Here is a 22606-nt window from a genome sequence, read left to right as displayed (position 1 = left end):
AATAGTCAGAGGGAAATTGAGAAACAAACTTGTAAGGAGATCTCGGCTATCTGTAAGAATAATAGGGTAGTTATGGTAGGGGATTTTAACTTTCCAAATGTCGACGGGGACTGCCATAGTGTTAAGGGTTTAGATGGGGAGGAATTTACGTGTGTACAAGACAATTTTCGGATTCAGTATTTCAGGATGTACCTACTAGAGAAGGTGCAAAACTTGATCTACTCTTGGGAAATAAGGCAGGGCAGGTGACTGAGGTGTCAGTGGGGGACAGCAACCATAATTCTATTAGTTTTAAAATAGTGATGGAAAAGGATAGACCAGATCTAAAAGTTGAAGTTCTAATGTGGAGAAAGGTGAATTTTGACAGTATTAGGTATGAACTTTTGAAAGCTGATTGGAGGCAGATGTTCGTAGGTAAAGGGAGGGCTGGAAAATGGGAAGCTTTCAGAAATGAGATAACAAGAATCCAGAGAAAGTATATTCCTGTCAGGGTGAAAGGGAAGGCTGGTAGGTATAGGGAATGCTGGATGACTAAAGAAATTGAGGGTTTGGTTAAGAAAAAGAAGGAAGCATATGTCAGGTATAGACAGGATAGATCGAGTGAATCCTTCGAGTTTAAAGGGAGTAGGAGTATACTTAAGAGGGAAATCAGGAGGGCAAAACGGGGACATGAGATAGCTTTGGAAAATAGAATTAAGGAGAGTCCAAAGAGTTTTTACAAATATGTTAAAGACAAAAAGGTAACTGGGGGGAGAATAGGGCCCCTCAAAGATCAGCAAAGGCGGCCTTTGTGTGGAGCCACAGAAAATGGGGGAGACACTAAATGAATATCTTGCATCAGTATTTACTGTGGAAAAGGATATGTAAGACATAGACTGGAGGGTAATAGGTGGTGAGATCTTGCAAAATGTCCAGATTACAGAGGAGGAAGTGCTGGATGTCTTGAAAAGGTTAAAGGTGGATAAATCCGCAGGACCTGATCAGGTGTACCCGAGAACTCTTTGTGGGCCTCTTGCTGAGATATTTGTATCATCGATCGTCCGGCACCTCACCTGTGAAGACCTGTGGAGGTTGGCAAACGTGGTGCCACTGTTTAAGAAGGGTGGTAAAGACGAGCCAGGGAAACTATGGACTGGTGAGCCTGACCTCGGTGGTGGGCAAGTTGTTGGAGGGAATCCTGAGGGACAGGATGTACATGTATTTGGAAAGGCAAGGACTGATTCGGAACAGTCAACGTGGCTTTGTGCGTGGGAAAACATGTCTCACAAACTTGATTGAGTTTTGAAGAAATAACAAAAGATTGAGGGCAGAGCAATAGATGTGATCTATATGGACTTCAGAAAGGCATTCGACAAGGTTCCCCATGGGAGACTGATTAGCAAGATTAGATCTCATGGAATAAAGGGAGAACTAGCCATTTGGATATAGCACTGGCTCAAAGATAGAAGACAGAGGGTGGTGGTGGAGGGTTGTTTTTCAGACTGGAGGCCTGTGACCAATGGAGTACCACAAGGATCGGTGCTGGGTCCTCTACTTTTTGTCATTTATATAAATGATTTGGATGCGAGCATAAGAGGTTCGGTTAGTAAGTTTGCAGATGACACCAAAATTGGAGGTGTAGTGGACAGCAAAGAGGGTTACCTCAGATTACAACAGGATCTGGACCAGATGAGCCAATGGGCTGAGATGTGGCAGATGGAGTTTAATTTAGATAAATATGAGGTGCTGCATTTTGGGAAAGCAAATTTTAGGAGGACTTATACACTTAATGGTCAGGTCCTAGGGAGTGTTGCTGAACAAAGAGACCTTGGAGTGCAGGTTCATAGCTCCTTGAAAGTGGAGTCGCAGGTAGATAGGATAGTGAAGAAGGTGTTTGGTATGCTTTCCTTTATTGGTCAGAGTATTGAGTACAGGAGTTGGGAGGTCATGTTGTGGCTGTACAGGACATTGGTTAGGCCACTGTTGGAATGTTGCGTGCAATTCTGGTCTCCTTCCTGTCGGAAAGATGTTGTGAAACTTGAAAGGGTTTCGAAAAGGTTTACAAGGATGTTGCCAGGGTTGGAGATTCTGAGCTACAGGGAGAGGCTGAACAAGCTGGGGCTGTTTTCCCTGGAGCGTTGGAGGCTGAGGGGTGACCTTATAGAGGTTTACAAAATTGAAAGGCATGGATAGGATAAATAGGCAAAGTCTTTTCCCTGAGGTCGGGGAGTCTGGAACTAGAGGGCATAGGTTTAGGGTGAGAGAAGAAAGATATAAAAGAGACCTAAGGGGCTACCTTTTCACGCAGAGGGTGGTACGTGTATGGAATGAGCTGCCAGAGGATGTGGTGGAGGCTGGTACTGAACACAACTACTGTTATAACAGTGCAGTGTGTATTTGGCTTCTATATTCATCCTACTAAAGTGCATAACCTCCTATTTGCCTGTGTTATATTAAATCAGCCAAGTTTTTGCCCACTCACTTTACCTGTGCTTTTTGTCATTCGTATCACTTGCCTTTCTGTGCCGTCCATAAACCTGGCCATAGTACATGCACTTTCTTCATTCAGGTCATTAATATATATTGTAAATAATTGTGACCCCAGCACTGATCTCTCTGACACATCACTAGTTACAGGTTGCCATCCTGAAAATGCACTGCTCATCCCAATTCTGTCTTCTCTTAGTTACCCAATCCTCTCTCCATGTTTGTATATTACCTCTAACAACATAGGCTCGTATCTTCAGGAGCCTGATGTCAAATGCTTTCTGAAAAACATTACATATTACATCCACTACTTTCCCTTTATCCTGCTTGTTACCACCTCAAAGAATTCCTAGTAAGTTTGTCAGGCACGATTTCCCCTTTGTGACGCCATGCTGATACTGATTTACCATATTATGCATTTCTGAATCCTCTGCTACTGTGTCCTTTTATAATACTCTAATAGTTTCTCAATAGCAGATATTGACCCCAACTGGCTTATAGTTAGCTCTTTTTTTTTTTTGTCTGCTTTTTAATAAATGCATTATGTTGGCATTTGTCCAATCCTCTGGGACTTGCCTGAAATCTAAGAAACACCTAGAAGATTGCGACTGGTGTTTCCATTCTCTCTGTAGCTACCTACTTCGATGTCATAAGATGCGTCCCATCAGGTCCATGTAACCCATTCGTCTTTAGCCCCATTAGTTTCCCAAGAATGTGTTCATTTCGTGATGTTTGTTTCCTCTTCTCCTTTTGTCCCCTTGAATGTTTAGTAATTTTGGAATGTTATTAGTGTCCTCTACTGTAAAGGCTGATGCAAAGCATTTAGTCAACTCATCTTCCATTTCCTGGTTTGCCATTATTATTTCCCCAGCATCATTCTTCAAGAAGTCTATATTCTCTTTAGCTTCGCTCTTCATTTTTATATATTTAAAGAAGCTCTTGCTGTCCTCCTTGATATTATTTGCTCGTTAACCGTCAAAGGTTGTCTTCTGTCTTTATTATTTTTTGGTCCCAGCCACAGAGCAAAAATTCATCCCCAGGATTTTGGTTTTCACTTGGCAGCTCGTCCTGATGAGCTTAGTGGGAAATTTGATTAACACACAACCTGGGCCAAACAATGTCCTATTTTAGCTGAAGAAGCAGTTATGGAAATATGTGGAATATTGGCTGGCTTTATTGTAATCACTGGCTGCTCTGAGATGTTGATTTGAATGCATCAACCTGGCTAATATCCTGCAATCAGCAATGAGATTAACTGAAAAATGATTTATTTTGATCTGAATTAGTTTACTGAGTGATGTTGCCCACATGTGGTAAAAACATTGTCTCAACTTCAGTATGCTGTCTTATCTGAAGGATATACATATGGCAGTATATCTGTCATTATTGAATGTGTTTCAGCCTAGATTATGCATTTCGCTTGGCTGCAAGACTTAAACCATAGCCATTTGAACCAGAGTAAGAATTAACACTGGAAGTTCACAGAGAATGCATTTGTTAGACTCATGATCCACTGTTGTACTAGATTTTTAAAATATTACAACAAAGAAAATACTTTTTGCAGTTCTAGCTGGATGTAGAATCAACATCAGCCATCACCCTTTGCTGAATTTGCAATCTTCAGCTTTACGTGTAATTAATTTCTATGTGTAATTAGTAATTGACCACCAAGTATTTAGTAATGGAAGGTTAAAGCTTAACCGTACCCTTTGTCTTGAGAACATTTCAATTAAAAGTACTGAAACTGTGTTCACAAGGTTGATACCAGGTATAGAAGGGACCCTGTTATGAGCAGATATTGAACAGTTTGGGCTTGTACTAGTTGGTGTATTGAATGAGAAATGATCTCATTGAACTATACAAGATTCTTGGTGGATTTGATGGGGTAATTGCAAGAGGTTGCTACCCCTTTGTTGGAAAGTCTAGAACCAAATGTTTGAATAAGAGGTTGCACATTTTAAGATAGCAATGAAAGGGTTGTGAATCTGTGGAATATTTGATCAGAGGGTTATTAAATATCTTCAAGGCTGAGATGGGCAGACTTTTAATCACTCATGGAATGGGTCTTAAGGGGCAAAGGCAGGAAAGTGGAGCTGAGGGTTATCAGATCAGTGTGATCTCACTCAGTGATAGAGAAGACTCACTGGGCTGAATGGCCAACTTATGCTCTTTATGGTCTCTCTACATGTTTGTTCATTTTTATTTCCTCACTGAGTATTTCAACACCGCAGCTTTCATTGAAAAAAGTGTAAACTTAGTCTCTGACTCTTCCCTTTCAGATACTGTACGCCACGGCATATGGATTTTGATGACCTTGAGCGCAAATACTGGAAGAATCTGACGTTTGTCTCTCCCATCTATGGAGCTGATATCAGTGGTTCTCTGTATGATAATGTAAGTAATAAAGCTGTTTTGAAGAAGCGCACTAATCTTTTTAAACAAAATATTGATTTAATTTTGTCTGTAGAAGATTGTGAGCTACAGATGCACCTTACTTGGGTCAGTAATTCCTTTTATGCTACTAGGGCTTTCATTCCCCTCTTTCCCCTTGTATACGGTGGCAATGTACCTTGTGAATTGAACTTCGCATTTGTGCTGTGTAACTTTTCAGTGAATGTATTAAATGCCCTGGTTTGGAACTGTTCTGAGAAATATTGTCTGGTAAGGTGTAGTTATATGTTCCATTATGGTAAAGAGAAATAGTGCCTACATTGCCAATAGAAGCATATGTTAACTCCCAGGTAAATAGTGCCGTGAAGAAGGCATATGGCGTACTGGCTTTTATTGGTAGAGGAATTGAGTTCCGGAGCCCTGAGATCATGTTGCAGTTGTATAAGACTCTGGTGCGGCCGCACCTGGAGTATTGTGTGCAGTTTTGGTCGCCATACTATAGGAAGGATGTGGAGGCACTGGAATGGGTGCATAGGAGGTTTACCAGGATGTTGCCTGGTATGGTAGGAGGATCGTATGAGGAAAGTCTGAGGCACCTGGGGTTGTTTTTATTGGAGAAAAGAAGGTTTAGGGATGACTTGATAGAGGTGTACAAGATGATTAGGGGTTTAGATAGGGTTGACCATGAGAATCTTTTTCCACGTATGGAGTCAGCTATTATGAGGGGGCATAGCTTTAAATTAAGGGGTGGTAGATATAGGACAGATGTTAGGGGTAGATTATTTACTCAGCGAGTCGTGAGTTCATGGAATGCCCTGCCAGTAGCAGTGGTGGACTCTCCCTCATTATGGGCATTTAAGCGGGCATTGAATAGGCATATGGAGGATAGTGGGCTAGTGTAGGTTAGGTGGGCTTGGATTGGCGAAACATCGAGAGCCAAAGGGCCTGTACTGCACTGTATTTTTCTATGTTCTATCTTAACTGTGTCTGCTCTGGATATGTTCGCTGACTATGGTTGTACAAATTAGATGGGGAAGGAAAGAAAAATCAACGAATGAAGCACTGCGAGTTTTTTTGAGACCTGAGAAGAGTTATGCAAATGAATAAATGGACAACCACCTGATGAAGGAACAGTGCTCCGAAAGCTAGTGCTTCCAAATAAACCTGTTGGACTAAAACCTGGTGGTGTTTGATTTTTAACTTTGAGCGAATACAGGGTAATATGTGTAGTTTATTGTGGCAGGATAGATTTGGACTTAGGTATGGCATGAAACTGTGTTCTAACTTTTTTCTTCATGTGCGTAGTCATTGCCTTGTCAGTGGGTAAATCGAATTCTTTAAGTCTGCCGTGTTTAATCAGGAACAGTCCTCAATAATGTGAGTCCTTGATTTTACTGCACCACAGCTGCAGCCTAGGCTCTGTACAGAGGTCTTGGCCAGACTGGAACTGGGTTAAATGGCCCTATTGTCACTGTGACATCAAATCCAGTCTCCATTTCAGTCAGCAAAGCAATCTCTTTCTACCAACTACCAAATTAAAGAAAAATTAGACTGTAACAGCATTAAATGTGGCGACAAAGTAAACCGATTCAAATGGTTGACCGTGCCATTCAGTTATATCATGGCTAATCCTCAATGCCATTTCCATGCCTTACCTCCATAAGCCCTATTCCCTTAACCTAAGTCATGAGTTCTTGCTGACTCTTTATTGTTCATGGTTCTCTATTACAATCTAGATCTTGTAAGCACAGCTTACATTCATATCTATTATTATCATGCAGAAATTTTAGTGCTGTTTTTCTTTCTCTCCGCATTTTCCATATATATTGGCCTTGGCCTCTGGACTACTTATCTAGTGCCATTGCCACTATGCCACCAACTCCAATGAGCTTTATTCCACCTTCACTGGTGCTCACCTATCTGTTCCTCAGTGAGGTCACTGGACAGACGTCATGACTGGAAATCCTTTCTGCTTTGAGGCCATTTGTAAACTCTGTTTGCACCTGGCTTGTGATAGGGAACAGAGCAATTAGGGTTCACAAATTGCGTGGCCAAATCTATATTATATGAAGATTGCTTATATTTATTAGCTTATAGCCTACCTGTGTTCCTGAATGTCATTTTCAACCTTTATTTGAAATGGTATTTTGGATAGAATCTAGGTGTTTTTCTGAGGTGACATAGGTCCTTTGAATGTCAAGTCATTGATTTTTAATCTTGTTCAAAAAGTCAATTTTAATTGATTATTGTAAAGTAGACCTGGGTGAAAATAGTTAACGCGTGAAGGTGTGTTGGTGTAGATTTGGATTCCCTTTTGTTTCTTGTTTCAAGAGCAGATGATGCGCTATGAAGATTTGATAGATCTCCTTCATGACTATCCGTTTAGGATAGTTTGAATTATTTCTTGTTCAATCTTTAAAGGATTTAGGCACACACAGACTCTCACATGTGAGTCTTGCATGTATCATTACAGTTCTTTTCAGCCGTTTATTTCTTCAAAATATGATGTAAGTAATTTGTTTTAATTATTACTTTGACCACTTTGTTAGCCTGTAAAAACCCTTGACAAAGGGTCAGTTAGACTCAAAATGTCAGCTCTTTTCTCTCCTTACAGATACTGCCAGACCTGCTGAGATTTTCCAGCATTTCTCTTTTGGTTGTTAGCCTGTAATATTCTTTAAGTTGAAAAATGTCGTGCTGGAAAAACACAGCATGTCAGGCAGCATCCGAGGAGCAGGAAAATCGACGTTTTGGGCATAAGCCCTTCAGGAATGAGGCTGGTGTGCCAAGCGGGCTGAGATAAAAGGTAGGGGAGGAGGGAATTTGAGGGAGGGGCGCTGGGAGTACGATATGTGGAAGGAGGTGAGGGTGATAGGCCGGAGAGGTCGGGAAGAAGATTGCAGATCAAGACGGCAGTGCTGAATCCGGGGATTGGGTCTGAGATAAGGTGGGGGGAGGGGAAATGAGGAAGCTGGAGAAATCTACATCCCTCCCATGTGGTTGGAGGGTTCCTCGGCGGAAGATGAGGCACTCTTCCTCCAGGCATCGTGTGGCCAGGGTCTGGCGATGGAGGAGGCCAAGGACCTGCATGTCATTGGCGGAGTGGGAGGGGGAGTTAGTGTTCAGTCATGGGGTGGTTGGGTTGGTTGCTATCCTTCATCCTCTCCCAGACCTGTAATATTCTTTAAGCCAGTGAAGATTGTATTACTTATAAATCGATTGTAATCTTGATAGTCATCTTGCATGAGATCTTGGCGTTAAGTATTACGGCAACCGAATACTAGGCTTACCATTGGGATACTTAGAAGTTAGTAGTTGCTTTTTTATAAGCACATAGATGAGGACAAATATATTTATGTAAGGTTGTATGTATTGGTTGAGTATTAGAGGTTTGAATGTATATAGTACATTTTCTATGACTTGCTGCTATTTTTTTCTCTCATCCTTTGTTGTAGAATATTGAAGAGTGGAACATTGGAAACCTCAATACGTTACTGGATATGGTGGAACAGGAGTGTGGAATTGTGATTGAAGGTGTGAATACTCCATACTTGTACTTTGGAATGTGGAAAACCACATTTGCCTGGCACACTGAAGATATGGACCTCTACAGCATCAACTACTTGCACTTTGGGGAGCCCAAATCCTGGTATGTAGAGACTGTATTATTAAGTTGAATTGGCAAACAACGATTTTTGTTTTGGTCTATTTAGAATTTTTGAGGACTTCACAAGATATTGAGGTCTAGATTAATTCCTTTGGTTAATGCAGAGTAATATGAAGCATTCTGCAGTCAATGCTTTCTTTGAATCATTTTGTGTGTTCTTTTGGTCCTGTGTGTATACAATGATTTCTGAATCACATCGGTTGTCACCAAACGTTTTCAGGCTGCCTGGTACCTCTAAGTTTGATTAGAGGAAGATTTGTGTTTTGCTACTGTAGGAGCTGCTGCTTCATTTTGAATGAGTTGTGATTGCTGTACTAGATTGTTCTGCAGTTGGGGGTTCTTCTATAGGCTGCTGCTGCAAACATGAGCCTGACTATGCAGGGATCGAGAGAGCTCTTAGCCAAGGTTTCCTGAGCAGTTTTCTGGAATGTTGAATGTGGGATGTACAAGAATTGTACCCTGCTTATCTCATTACTTGTGCAGTAATCAAGCCAAAGGAGTCTATTCCCTCTGTGGGGAATTCCCTCTGTGGGGACTCCTTGAACTGATGGTCATGCATTTTCCTCGTAGGATGAACTCTGCATTTTGTATTGATGTTACTTGTCACTCCAGGTGGCAGTCTGGAAGTTATTGAATGTAGTTAATGTGTGAATTCTGAGTTTTGACTTAATCACGACTGTAAAATCTCTTGATACGTAGAGAAGAGTTGGAAGCTCAATCCCTTGAGACGAGACCAGAATCTGTCTGCTCAGAAATAAAATGAGAAAATACTGTAAATACACAGTTGAGATATTAGCAGGTGAAAAGATAAATCAGCATTTGGATGAAATGCCTTTCTTTGGAGCCCCTCAACGACTGGATGAATTAATATTGGAGTTCATCTCTTGCTGACTTGCATATAATGGATGTTTGCATGTTATAGCAAGGAACACCTGGAATTTAAAAAACCTGTGCAGTGTTGTCTGATAGCCCGGCATCTGGGAAAGTTATTGTTCTCTGAGAACTATTTATACTCCCATCAGACCTTTTACTATTTGCCTATCAAGATTACCAACCTCTGGAAACTCTATTGCAAATCTTCAGCCAGTCTGAAAAGCATCTACTCCCCAGTGTCAAAGAACAAAGAACATGACAGTGCAGTACAGGCCCTTCGATATTGCGCCAACCTGTGGAACCAATCTGAAGTCCATCTAACCTGCACGATTCCATTCTTGTCCATATGTCTATCCAATGAACATTTAAATGCCTTAAACTTGGCGAGTTTAATACTGTAGCAGGCAGTGTGTTTCACGCCCTTGCTACTGAGTAAAGAAACTGCCTCTGACATCTGTCTTATATCTATCACCCCTCAATTTAAAGCTATGTCCCCTCGTGCTAGCCATTGCCATCCAAGGAACAAGGATCTCACGGTCCAACCTACCTAACCCTCTGATTATCTTAGTTCTCCATTAAGTCACCTCTCAACCACCTTCTCTCTAATAAAAACAGCCTCAAGTCCCTCAGCCTTTCCTCATAAGACCTTCCCTCCAGACCAGAATGCGGTGACCAGAACTGTATGCAATACTCCAAATGTGGCCGCATCAGAGTTTTGTACAGCTGCAGCATGATTGCACGATTCCGAAGCTCAATCCCTTGACCAATAAAAGCTAACACTCTGTATGCCTTCCTTGCAATCCTATCAACCTGGGTGGCAACTTTCAAGGATCTATGTACCTGGACCCTGAGATGTCTCTGCTCATTTATACTATAAAGAATGTTACCATTAGTCCAGTACTCTATTCCTGTTACTCCTTCCAAAGTGAATCATCTCTCACTTTTCTGCCTTAAACTCCATTTGTTACCCCTCAGACCAGCTCTGCAACTTATCTATGTCTGCAACTTACCTATAATGTCCTAATAATTACTAACCCATCCTTCTATGCCCTTATCCAGGTGACTTATAAAAATGACAAACAACAGTGGACCCAAAACAGATATTTGCTTTACCCCACTAGTAATTGAACTCCAGTATGAATATATCCCATCAACCACTACCCTCTGTCTTCTTTCAGCTAGCCAACTTCTGATCCAAACCATTAAATCCCAGACCTCTGTATTTTGTGCAATAGCCTACCGTGGGGAACCTTATCAAATGACTTACTGAAATCTATATACACCACATCAATTGCTTTACCCTTATCCACTTATTTGGTCACCATCTCAAAGAACTCAGTAAGGTTTGTGAGGCACGACCTACCCTTCACAAACCATATTGACTATCCCTAATCAACTTGTTCCCCTCTAGATGATAAATCCTATCTCTTATAACCTTTTTCAATACTTTACTCACAACTGAAGTAAGGTTCACTTGTCTATTTTGAAACACTCACAGGTGTTTTTTTTGAGTCTTTACATCGCTCGTCGATGTTTTGGACTCTCTAGCATCTCCTCAAACCAAGGGCTGGGTGGTAACTGGTGTTATGAGACTCTGGTGTTTTTCGTCAGCGGGGGTCTCCAACCTGCCTTGGTGTTAGTGGATTGGCGCCCCTTCTTAAAATTTTATTTTTATATCATCTTTTTGGTGGGGGTTAGCCGATCCTTCTCTCGGTGCTATCACCGTCTTGCAGTTGTTTGCTCACTTGTCACTGAAGAGTTGTAATAATTTGAGTGTCAGTGAGTCTTGATGTCTTTTGGGCGAAGGTCTCAAATATCTCGATGCCGAGGAATTTCATGAGGCAGTTATTCATGCCCAGCCACTTGCCTCGTGTGCCCATTACGAAGCCAAATTGCTTGGGTTCCAAGCCGCCTGTCAATTCCGTGATCTCGGCAATCAGGTGTTTATATTTGTCACTTTTTCATGCCATGCCATTTCCAGTACTTTACTGTCATTCTTGTACCGCACTGCGACATCTACTGCGATCTTCCTCTTTCCTAAATATGAGATCAGGTTTCCATAGGGAGCCATCTTTTGCGAACAATCTGGGCTCCACATATGATGTCCAGCCGTACTTGCTGACATGATTTTGCAACTGGTCAGCGATCTTGTTATGGTGTTTTATGCGAGCGTTTTTTTACAAATGGACAGCATCCTGAGATATGTGAGATTGTCTCGATTGCCGTTTCTCACCTTTGGCACAGTTTATTTCGATTTGGTCTTCCTCTGGATAGTGTAACTCTTGTTGGGTATAGATTACTCCGCAAGAGCAAGCTGTTTATAAACCTAGAGGATTTTTGCTGGTTCGCTGCTTTTAACCACGAATTAGAGATCTTGTCATCTCTAAAGTACTGGATGCCTGCCCCTTGACATCCAGTTTTTGCCACTTTTCGAATTCCCATTCCCTCCAGCCTGTATACCTGTTGGGTGGTTTCTGCGCCTGGACTGCTGGCATGATGTTTTGGATGTCGGTTATTGGGTCCATTTCCTCCTCGCTGCGGTTACGGCTGCTGGGTAGGAAATTTTTAATTTCTTTAAGGACTTTGAGCTCTTGCAGTCCCACAACGGTGTCTATGTTGCACTCTCCTTTATACTGAAAGGAGACCCGAATGACCACACCACTGGACATCTCAAGTGCCTCGTGTTTGCGAACAATCGCAGATGGAATGTGCACTTCCAGTTTTGAGGTGCCTAGACCCCCGTTCCTGTTCCTGGTAGACAGGACTCTGTCAGCGGTATGAGGTGGTAGGTGTAGGAATTCTTTGGTGGCGTTACGGATTATTTGGTCCAGTTTTGTAAGGGTAGTCTGAGATGCTTCTGCTAGGATCAAGTGGAAATACAGTCTGGGGATGACATGTTTTCAGGATTTCCAATGTTGTCGTGGTCGGAGTGGTGCTGCCTGTATTCCTTTAACCCAGGTCTTAAACTTCTCCTCGCACGCTCCTTCTGCCACAGCTGTCCACGGATCAATACGGGCACCCAGGTACTTCTGTGTCACCTGCGGGTATATAAGCTATGGATTCATCTCAGCTTCCAGTTTGTGAAGTGATTGTATAAGAAGGTCTTCCTTTTTAAAGGTAAAGTGGAATCCCTTTGTCTTCGCTATGTTAATACGGAGGCCTGTATGGTCACAGTATGCCTGGAGCAGCTTCAAATTCCTTGCCATTCCGGTGTGGGAGTCGCTCAGAAAGGCAATGTCATCCGCAAAGGCCAAAGTCGAGCAGTTAACTCTTCTGCCGCCCAGGGGCATGGTCACCCCTGAGTTGGCCTTCTCCAGACAGCATACCAATGGATCCAAAGCAATGTTAAATAAGATTCAGTAAGGCGTTCGACAAGGTTCCCCATGGGAGACTGATTTGCAAGGTAAGACCTTATGGAATACAGAGAGAACTAGCCACTTGGATACAGAACTGGCTCAAAGGTAGAAGATAGAGGGTGGTGGTGGAGGGTTGTTTTTCAGACAGTTGGCCTGTGACCAGTGGAGTGCCACAAGGATCGGTGCTGGGTCCTTTACTTTTTGTCATTTACATAAATGATTTGGATGCGAGCATAAGAGGTATAGTTAGTAGGTTTGCAGTCGACACCAAAATTGGAGGTGTCGTGGACAGTGAAGAGGGTTACCTCAGATTACAATAGGATCTTGACCAGACGGGCCAATGGACTGAGAAGTGGCAGATGGAGTTTAATTTAGATAAATGCGAGGTGCTGCATTTTGTGAAAGCTAATCTTAGTAGTACTTATACACTTAATGGTCAGGTCTTAGGGAGTGTTGCTGAACATGGAGACCTTGGAGTGCAGGTTCATAGCTCCTTGAAAGTGGAGTCGCAGGTAGATAGGATAGTGAAGAAGGCGTTTGGTATGCTTTCCTTTATTGGTCAAAGTATTGAGTACAGGAGTTGGGAGGTCATGTTGCGGCTGTACAGGACATTGGTTAGGCCACTGTTGGAATATTGCGTGCAATTCTGGTCTCCTTCCTGTCGGAAAGATGTTGTGAAACTTGAAAGGGTTCAGAAAAGATTTACAAGAATGTTGCCAGGGTTGGAGGATCTGAGCTACAGGGAGAGGCTGAACAAGCTGGGGCTGTTTTCCCTGGAGCGTTGAAGGCTGAGGGGTGTCTCATAGAGGTTTACAAAATTGAGGGACATGGATAGGGTAAATAGACAAAGTCTTTTTGCTCGGATCGGGGAGTCCAGAACTAGAGGGCATAGGTTTAGGGTGAGAGGGGAAAGATATAAAAGAGACCTAAGGGGCTACCTTTTCACGCAGAGGGTGGTACGTATATGGAATGAGCTGCCAGCGGATTGGTGGAGGCTGGTACAATTGCATCATTTAAAAGGCATTTGGATGGGTTTATGAATAGGAAGGGTTTGGAGGGATATGGGCTGGGTGTTGGCAGGTGGGACTAGATAGGGTTGGGATATCTGGTTGGCATGGACGGGTTGGACTGAAGGGTCTGTTTCCATGCTGTACATCTCTATGACTCTTAAGATTGGTGAGAGCAGGTCGCCTTGTTTTACGCCCCTCTCGATGTTTATTGGGGTGGTAAAGTTTCTGTTCCCTTCCACCACTGTTGTGTTGCCAGTGTGGAGGTCTTTGATAAGACCTACAAAGGCTTTGGGGCGTTGTACTCAAGGCTTTGATTAATAGTTTGTGCTCAACCGAGTCGAATGCTTTTGCATAATCGACAAAGACAACTGCGAGGTCCTTGCGGTTGTGTTTTGCTCCCTTAGTGTTTTCGAGGATGACAATGTTTTCATTGCATCCAGGAATGGCTGCTAGGAACTCCTTTTGCCTGGGGTTTATTTCAACTGTTTCACTAAGGCGTTTTGCTGTTTATTTTTGTGAACAGTTGCAGCAGCGTTGGACCTATAGTTATTGGTTACCAGTTGTCAATGCTTTTCGGGACGTCCTTATCCTCGCACTTAGAAATCAAGACTGTTTGACTTTTTTTAGTGAATTGGGTATCGTGCTTGACTTTAGCCATAGGGAGAAGAGGCAGGGTAGACGAGTTTCCTCTTGTTCATGGATTGCTCTTATGTCCTGCAGTTTCAGGCCATCTGGTCCAGCAGCTCTGTTCTCATCTATCCCCTTGATGGCTGCGTTGTCTCTACTCTCCTCCTTGAACAAGGGGACAATATTTGCTACTCCAGTCTACTGGCACTGTTCCTGTAAACAATGACCACATAAAGGTCAAAGCCAGAGAATCCTATGATAAATCCCATCTGGCCCAGGGGACTTATATATTTTTATACATTCCAGAATTGCGAACACCTGCTCCTTGTGAACCTCAATCCTATCTAGTCTAGTAGCCTGTATCTCAGTATTCTCCTCGACCGCATTGTCTTTTTCTAGTGTGAATACTGATGAAAAGTATTTATTTAGAGCTCCCCCATCTCCTCTGACTCCACACACAACTTCCCACTACTATGCATGATTGGTCCTAATCTTACTCTAGTCTTTCTTGACAGCCCTCTGCAATAAAAGAATATCACAGATTGACTACCCTCGAAGAAATTCACCCTCATTTCTCATTGATCCCTTTCTCAAGATTATGCCCACTAGTTCTATGTTATCTCATAAGGAGAAACTACCTCTCAGCTTCTACCCTGACAAACCCTCTAAAAACTCTATATATGCTTCAATAAAGTCTCCTTTCCTCCTTCTGGACTCAATACAGGCCCAATCATCTCAACCTTTCCTCATTTTAAAAAAAAAAAATCCCTCCATATGCAGGATCAATCTAGTGAACATTCTCTGATTGCTTCCTAGTTTTTTTTAAAAACTAAATACATAAACATTATGGGAGCAAAGCTGTTCACAGTACTGACAGGTATAGTTCCATTAGCATTTTGTATAGTTTTCGCAAGACCTCCCTATATTTATACCTTTGTCATTTCTTGCCAATCAGCCAAATCTGTACTTGTGCTGTTACTCTCCCTTTTATTATGGGCTTCGGCTTTGCTAGCAAGGGTATTGAAAGACATATTTAAACATGTATGGAGTTTAGATGAAAGCTTCAAAATGAAAGTTTCAAAATTCCACTTGTTCACTTTTTGAGAGAATGATTCAATCAAGAAGAAGGATATCACAACCTCAGAGTATGTCTGAGCTCAGTTTTTTTTTGTATTTCATAAATTATTATGGTAAATTCATACCAAATTTGGCATCCTTCAACTGTTGAATGAACTCTTGAAGAGTATTCTGTGAAATTGGACAGTGGAGTATGACAAACCATTTAATTTGTAAATGTAAATTGGAAGATGGCATCATGCTTGTACATTTCGGTGCATCCAAAAAAATTAAGTTGGCATATAATGTCTCTTCATTCAGAGCAAGTGCTCTGATTTCTTGTGCTGGTGGCTGACGAGGAGAAATTGATTGGTTGCTTTACATTTGTTTCTTGCATCCTCAGTGCCTCTGAACAAACCTTTATGCTCAAACGTGAAGCGTGATCCTTGATTTTGATTAAGATGAGTTCATAAGTGTTTGTAAGATCAAAGGTTCACGATTGAAATAATACCCACTTAGGCTGAATACAAATATAAACTTAAATTTTTATCTGCTTACAATGCAAATAATTAAACACTGACAATGAGAAGACCATTGTTCTGCTGATGTGATCCTTTGTGGGCAGCACGGTGGCACAATGGTTAGCACTGCTGCCTCATAGCACCAGAGACCCGGGTTCAATTCTCACCTCAGGTGTGGAGTTTGCACATTCTCCCTGTATCTGTGTGGGTTTCCTCCAGGTGCTCTGGTTTCCTCCCACAGTCCAAAAATGTGCAGGTTAGATGAATTGGCCATGCTAAATTGCCCGTAGTGTTAGGTGAAGGGGTAAATATAGGGAAATGGGTTGCGCTTCGACGGGTTGGTGTGGACTTGTTGGGCCGAAGGGCCTGTTTCCCCACACTTTTTTTTTAGATTACTTAATCTCCATCAAAGGAGGTGGAACCGGGTGGCACAATGACTCGGTGGTTAGCATGCTGCCCCAGGAAGGCAAGGATTCCATATGTCTTGCCCATATGTTTACCTCCTCGCTCCTCACTATCCAAGGCTCCAGCCGCACCTTTCAGCTGAAGCAATAACTTACCTGCACTTCTCTGTCTAGTCTCATAATGTGATTCCCTGTACTGGGGAGACATGCAAACGGGTGTTCCACAAAGTGATCAGCCAATGTTCTGAACATAAAAATGACCGAGTTTCAACAGCCACCGTGTTCCCGGTCAATATTGTCTTGGGCTTGCAGCTGTGCTCCAGTGAGGCTCAATTTTAGCTGGAGGAATGATGCCCTATCTCCCACTTGGGCAGCCCACACGACTCGATATTGAGTTCAATAATTTTAGTGCCCGAGCACCGCCTGCCATGTCTTTTACTCATTCCACACTCCATGTACAGTCGTGACATGGATTGTTTTCAGCACAGGTCACTAATTTTCACCCTCTTGTTGTCCTCATTGTCACCTATCTGGCTTTCCTTCATTGATTTAATATCACCAATTCCTTTTGTCAGCCTAACTCTCATTCTCACTGTATGCTCCACCTCTACCTATCTGCTCACTGCTTTCCCTATGACACAGTCATCAAGATAAATATCTTTTTTTAAATCATAGCTTTCAGTTCTGAAGAACCACCACTGGATTCGATGTTACCTCTGTTTTTGTCTCCACAGATGATACCAGACCTGCTGCATTTTTGCAGCAATTTTTGTTTTTGTTTGAGATTTCTAGCATCTGTTCTTTGCTTTATCAAATTTGGTCATTAATGCTCAGATTCCATTTTGTTCAACCAAGTATTTCCTCCTCCCACCATGATCGACAGAGCCCTGAACCGTATTTGACTCATTTCCTGCACTTCTGCCTTCCCCCCACTTCCCCTCTCTCCCTGGACAATGATGCTGTTCCCTTATCCTTGCTTTCTACCCTACCAATCTCCTTATTCATCTTCCTCTATTACTGCCACCTCCAGTATTATCCAACCACCAAATGCATCTTCCTCTCCCTTCCACTGTTTGCATTCTGCAGGGACCAGTTTCTGCCTGACATTCTGGTCTGCTCTTTCATTATTGCTAATACTTGCATCCCCTGCTGTACCTTCCCATGCAATTGCAAAAGGTATGAACCTTGTCTGTCCACCTACTCCTCCCTCACTGTCCAGGCCCCAAACAAGGAAGGGGTATTTTACTTGTACTTTTCAATCTAGTTTGCAGTCAATGACTGGATTGTGAGCTGGTTCTGTTTGCAGGCCAATGTGCTCCAACTTGTGTACAAAATGTAGGACAATGTAAAGCAGCTGTTAGCAAGTAGAAGAAATGTTCATATGTCAGGTCTTTAAAATTACACCCCTGTTTGGGATTGTGTCTGTAAGTACGAGCATTCGTAAATTGGAGGTTGATTAAATCTGTATTCTCTGCTAACCATGTGTTGTCCTTTATTTTGGCGAGATCAAGAGCTGACTTGGTCTTGTTGCCTGTGCTCTCACTCTTCTTTCACACCTTGATTTACAGCCACTTAATACCTCTAACACTCCCTTTTCACCACGAGCACTTCCTTTGTCTTTTCCTCCTTGTCCTCTCAGACTAATTCACACACTCTCCCCTTCTCTCCATCAGTAGCATAAAATTCACAATTTTTCCAGTCTTTTTCAATTCTGAAGGTTTAGCATCAGAATGCAATGGTAATTCTGTTCCCTATCAAGATTGAAGTGCTTTGTTTTTATTCACATTGTACCCCTCTTTGTTTTGTTATAATGTAACATTTCTCAAATGCCTTTTGGAAATCAAGGTACACATGTCAATTTCATTCTATTCATCAGGCTTCTCTTATTTCATTAAAAAAAACTGAATCAATGTTTTTGAGATCTGTAACTAAAACCAGTGATCTCACTTTGTTTAGCTAAAGATGCTCCAAGCTTCACAACACCTGTAATAATAAATCTTATTTACAGTTCTTGATTATTTCAGTGAGGTATCATTTTATATATTATTGCTTTCACCTAACTGTTCAATTCCTGATCGAAGTTTTCTTTGCATGCATCCTCTACACGCTTGTACATCTAAATAGATGTGTATGTTGGAGCTGATCAAAGGAGTCCCATGTTCATGTTGAAATATAATACTCTAATGTATGTCATTGTCAGGAATGATTCCTTGTAGGAATTAATTTGCTTAGTCCTTCAAATTAGAGAACCACAAATGCACAGAAATCCTCAATGTAAAATCTACAAATATGTCATGTCTATCTTCTGTTGGCATTGCTTTTAAAAAAAAAAACCCTACATATTCACCATACGTTGTGACAAGTCTGGGAGAACTGTGAAGTCAGGTCCTCTTCATTGACTGAAATGTAGTTGAATGCTCCACTGAAATAACAGGCATGTTTTGCCTTGTTCTGTTTCTTGGGATTAAAACACCATCAATGTTTCCTCACACTAAAATGGAAGATATTCCAGTTTATTCCACAAGGTGATGCTATTGTGTAAATAATTCTGAAAACCCTTATGTTTGAAGCAGTATTTATTTCACTTTGCCCCCTCCCTCCCCCATGGGACTGCACTGCAGTGAATTACTAGAGCTGTAACCATGGAGAGCGATCGCTCAGTATGCTGAGCAACCATGGGTTTCTTTTATTTGTGGCTTCACTTGAAGTGGTGGTAAAAACACTAATTTTTAAAAAAAAAGATATTCTATTATTATAGAATCCCTACAGTGTGGAGGCAGGCTATTTGTACTGTACCAACCCTCTGAAGAGCATCCCACTCCATAACCCTGCATTTCTATGGACACTATGGGTAATTTTGCATAACCAATCCACCCAACCTGTGGATCTGTGAACTGAGTGAGTAAACTGGAGCACCCGGAGGAAGCCCAGGCAGACATGGGAAGAATGTGCAAACTCCACAGTCGCCTAAGACTGGAATCAAACCTGGGTCCAGCTGCTATGAGGCAGTGCTAACCACTGAGCCGGTGTTCCACCCCTTGCATTGCTGATGTTAGTTTTGCTGATCTAGTGCATGAGTGTCCCCAACTCATTTCTGGAAGTTTATTTTTAGGCTTGTGCTATTTATACCATTACAGCATTAGACCAGATAAAAGCAAGGCTATGATTTAAAAAAAACCCAATGAACTACATTTGAATATGTGGTCGGTCCCACATAATTTCCAGAACTGTTTGAGGTATAGCAGGATATAATTGAGGCAGATTTCTTTGTTCATATGCGATCCTTTTAGTATTACTTCAGATTACATTTAATTCTAGATTGCACATTTAAAAGCATGTCATAGACATCTTAAATGCTTTATAGTCAGGTAGTCACAAATGCACATTTTTTTCTGTCTAGTCATTAGATTGAAAATTAAAAATGTTTTCAAAGTTAGTCATACTTGCAGATTTTGAAGTATTTTGTTGCAGGTGTCATCTGTGTCATTTTCCATTGTTCAAGTTTAAAGTATGTGACAGTGGGCAGTCTTTTAATGGGGGGGGGGGCGCGGTGGGTGGAGGAATTAGAAGAGTTTTATTGCTATGTCCTACCGTTTTGACACCATACGTTCCAAATTCTTCAGCCTAGATTTGTTTTGGTGTTGGAAAACTGGTTAACGTATCTCAGCCGCTTGAAATACTCTGGGTGTGCAACTAAATGGCTGAAAAATGCCAAGGTATCTGTAGGAGTGCAATTATCTGCTTGGCTGCTGTCTGCTTGCTGCACACCATTCCCACTGCAAAAAAATCCATATGTTTAATAAAGTGGCCGTTCAGTATCCATTCAGGCAGATTGTCTTTCAGTGCAGTAAATACAATCCTTTGCAGAATATGGATTGTTATCTCCCTGTTGAGTACAAGTGTGAGCACAAGGAAAGTTTCAAGCATCCTTGTTTCAACTCATTGCCCACACACTTTGCAATACAGGCACATGTTTGTTTCGCCTGTAAAGTGCTATTGTTTCATTAGTTTAATGTCATTATTAGGAGAAAGTGAGGACTGCAGATGCTGGAGATCAGAGCTGAAAATGTGTTGCTGGAAAAGTGCAGCAGGTCAGGCAGCATCCAAGCAGCAGGAGAATCGACGTTTCGGGCATGAGCCCTTCTTCAGGAATCCTGAAGGTTCCTGAAGAAGGGCTCATGCCCGAAACGTCGATTCTCCTGCTCCTTGGATGCTGCCTGACCTGCTGCACTTTTCCAGCAACACATTTTCAGCTAATGTCATTATTAGTCTGGTTTTCATCAGAATGAAGAAAGGTGGAATATTCATGGCACTGCTAAGGCAGTGGATTATGATGTGATTGCTGGGATTGAGAGGGATAAAATAGGTACTTGTAGATTGCCTAACATGTATGTTTATTAGCTGTTTTTCTTAACCAACCAGTCCTTTATTAATCAATTGTTTGTAGTATCCTAGAGATGTGAGGTTGGATCAGATACTTATTTCCAAGAACTGGATATGTTTAGAATCTGTTACAGAACTCTCTTTGCATTCATGCTGACTAACTTCATCTCAATTTTTGTTTTCTGCTGTGGGAAAACTGATATGCTGTGATGGAAGTTATTACACAAACTATGTTGTATAGTTTTGGGTTTTCATTTGTTTGTTTAATTTTACTGTGATGACAAATGTCATTCATTTTGCAAACATTTTGAATGTCCTTGGTTGGGGCAAATTCCCGTTTGGGGAGTGTGTGTTTTCCCATATGTTTCAATAAAGCCTTGCATCTCGCCCTCGCCCTGATGAAGGAGCATCGCTCCGAAAGCTAGTGTGCTTCCAATTAAACCTGTTGGACTATAACCTGGTGTTGTGTGATTTTTAACTTTGTACACCCCAGTCCAACACCGGCATCTCCAAATCATGACTACATTTTTAGTAGCTTTTTCCCTCGATCATTTTGTTGATAATTATACAAGTATTGATTGCAGTGCAAAGTTGGGCTGTTTTAGGTAATCCTACAGGTCATTGAAGCATCTGAACATGTGAAAAATGCTCAAGCTTTTAGTTTCCCCACTGTATTGCTTTGGTTGCATGTTCATTTATGGATACTTTGGAATGACTTCTGGTTGGGGAATGCATTCAGCTATTTTGGAAACTTGCTTAAGTTTTGCTGCTATCACTGCACTGGCAGGAAAGCTGGCTTTCATTTTATACTGGTAATGACTCCTTGAAAAGCCACTAGCTTACCAGTAAAGTTGTTTTTGTTCAGTTAAATAGTTGAAATGAGGGACGGTTGGGCTGTGTATGGAATATTTTGATTGCACTCCAGAATTGTGCCAAATATTTTTGGGTCAGGTGAAGCATAGATCAAATATATTAGCTGAGATTTCTGCAGATGTCATTTGGCCATTCATGCTGAAACCTATTTCAGGGTGAGCAATTAGCTGTGCCTTCCCCATTTTAACATGCACACTTTCTTAGCTGTTAAACTTGAGGCAGCCCATATCTGAATCTCCGCAGACTGTCAGCATGTGTGCATTGATAACATAAAGCAGGTTGCAGTTTCTTAAAACAATTTCATTTACACTAATTGAAGAGTAGGATTCTTTGCATCTAGTTTGGCATCACAAAATTGTAAGAAAATGTTAGATTTTTAATTTATTGTCACTCAGTCTGGCGGAGTATATTGTTTTGTAAAAGTCAAACATCGGGGAGAAAATACTTGTGCTTTACAGAATGATGCTGTCTTCCCAAAAAAAAGCAAAAGAAGCTTTTGAGATGATTTTAGAAATAAATGGGTTGTGCTTAAATTTCAACTTTGTTCTGAGCAAGTAATTAATTCACGGGTGAAAAATAGTTAGTGAATGCAGTTTATTTATTCAATTTGAGGATTTTGAAGGGAGTTGTGACTCTTGCAGTTAGTAGTCAACTAATTAGCTGGATTGAAAATTGGTTTGGTAATTGGAAGTGCCATTGATGACAAATAGACTAGATCATTGTAATAGTAGTTTGCGAGAAGATTGCCTTTTGATTCATCCAGTTATCCATAGTGTTCCCATGTTATATTTTTAATAACGCTAAGTCATGTTTCTCAATGATACCTTTCCGGTCATTTCTTGAAACTTTTCATTGTTTCTTTTTCCACCAAGTACTGCTATTTTGATGAGTTATTCAATGTACTTAGCATGGTGTGTTTGCCCAGGGTCAGTGGCATTGAAAGCCAATGAGCCCCTTGCACCTGAAGACCTGCATCTCA

General features: G+C 41.5%; 1 protein-coding gene across 3 annotated transcripts in view; it reads left to right on the top strand.

Moving 5' to 3' along the window:
• Positions 1–22606, top strand: part of kdm4b (lysine (K)-specific demethylase 4B) — a 479386-nt gene that overhangs the window by 99248 nt on the left and 357532 nt on the right. For all 3 annotated transcript variants that reach the window (XM_043720917.2, XM_043720921.2, XM_043720920.2), the window contains 2 exons: positions 4746–4860; positions 8313–8506. In XM_043720917.2, coding sequence (XP_043576852.2) covers positions 4746–4860; positions 8313–8506 — 309 coding nt within the window. The remainder of the gene's footprint in view (positions 1–4745; positions 4861–8312; positions 8507–22606) is intronic.

The sequence above is a fragment of the Chiloscyllium plagiosum genome, unplaced genomic scaffold (assembly GCF_037043375.1).
Source record: "Chiloscyllium plagiosum isolate Xiang-an unplaced genomic scaffold, Cpla_swu_hap1 HiC_scaffold_28, whole genome shotgun sequence".
In the NCBI taxonomy this organism is placed as follows: domain Eukaryota; kingdom Metazoa; phylum Chordata; class Chondrichthyes; order Orectolobiformes; family Hemiscylliidae; genus Chiloscyllium; species Chiloscyllium plagiosum.
This window is presented reverse-complemented; position numbering and strand designations above follow the sequence as displayed.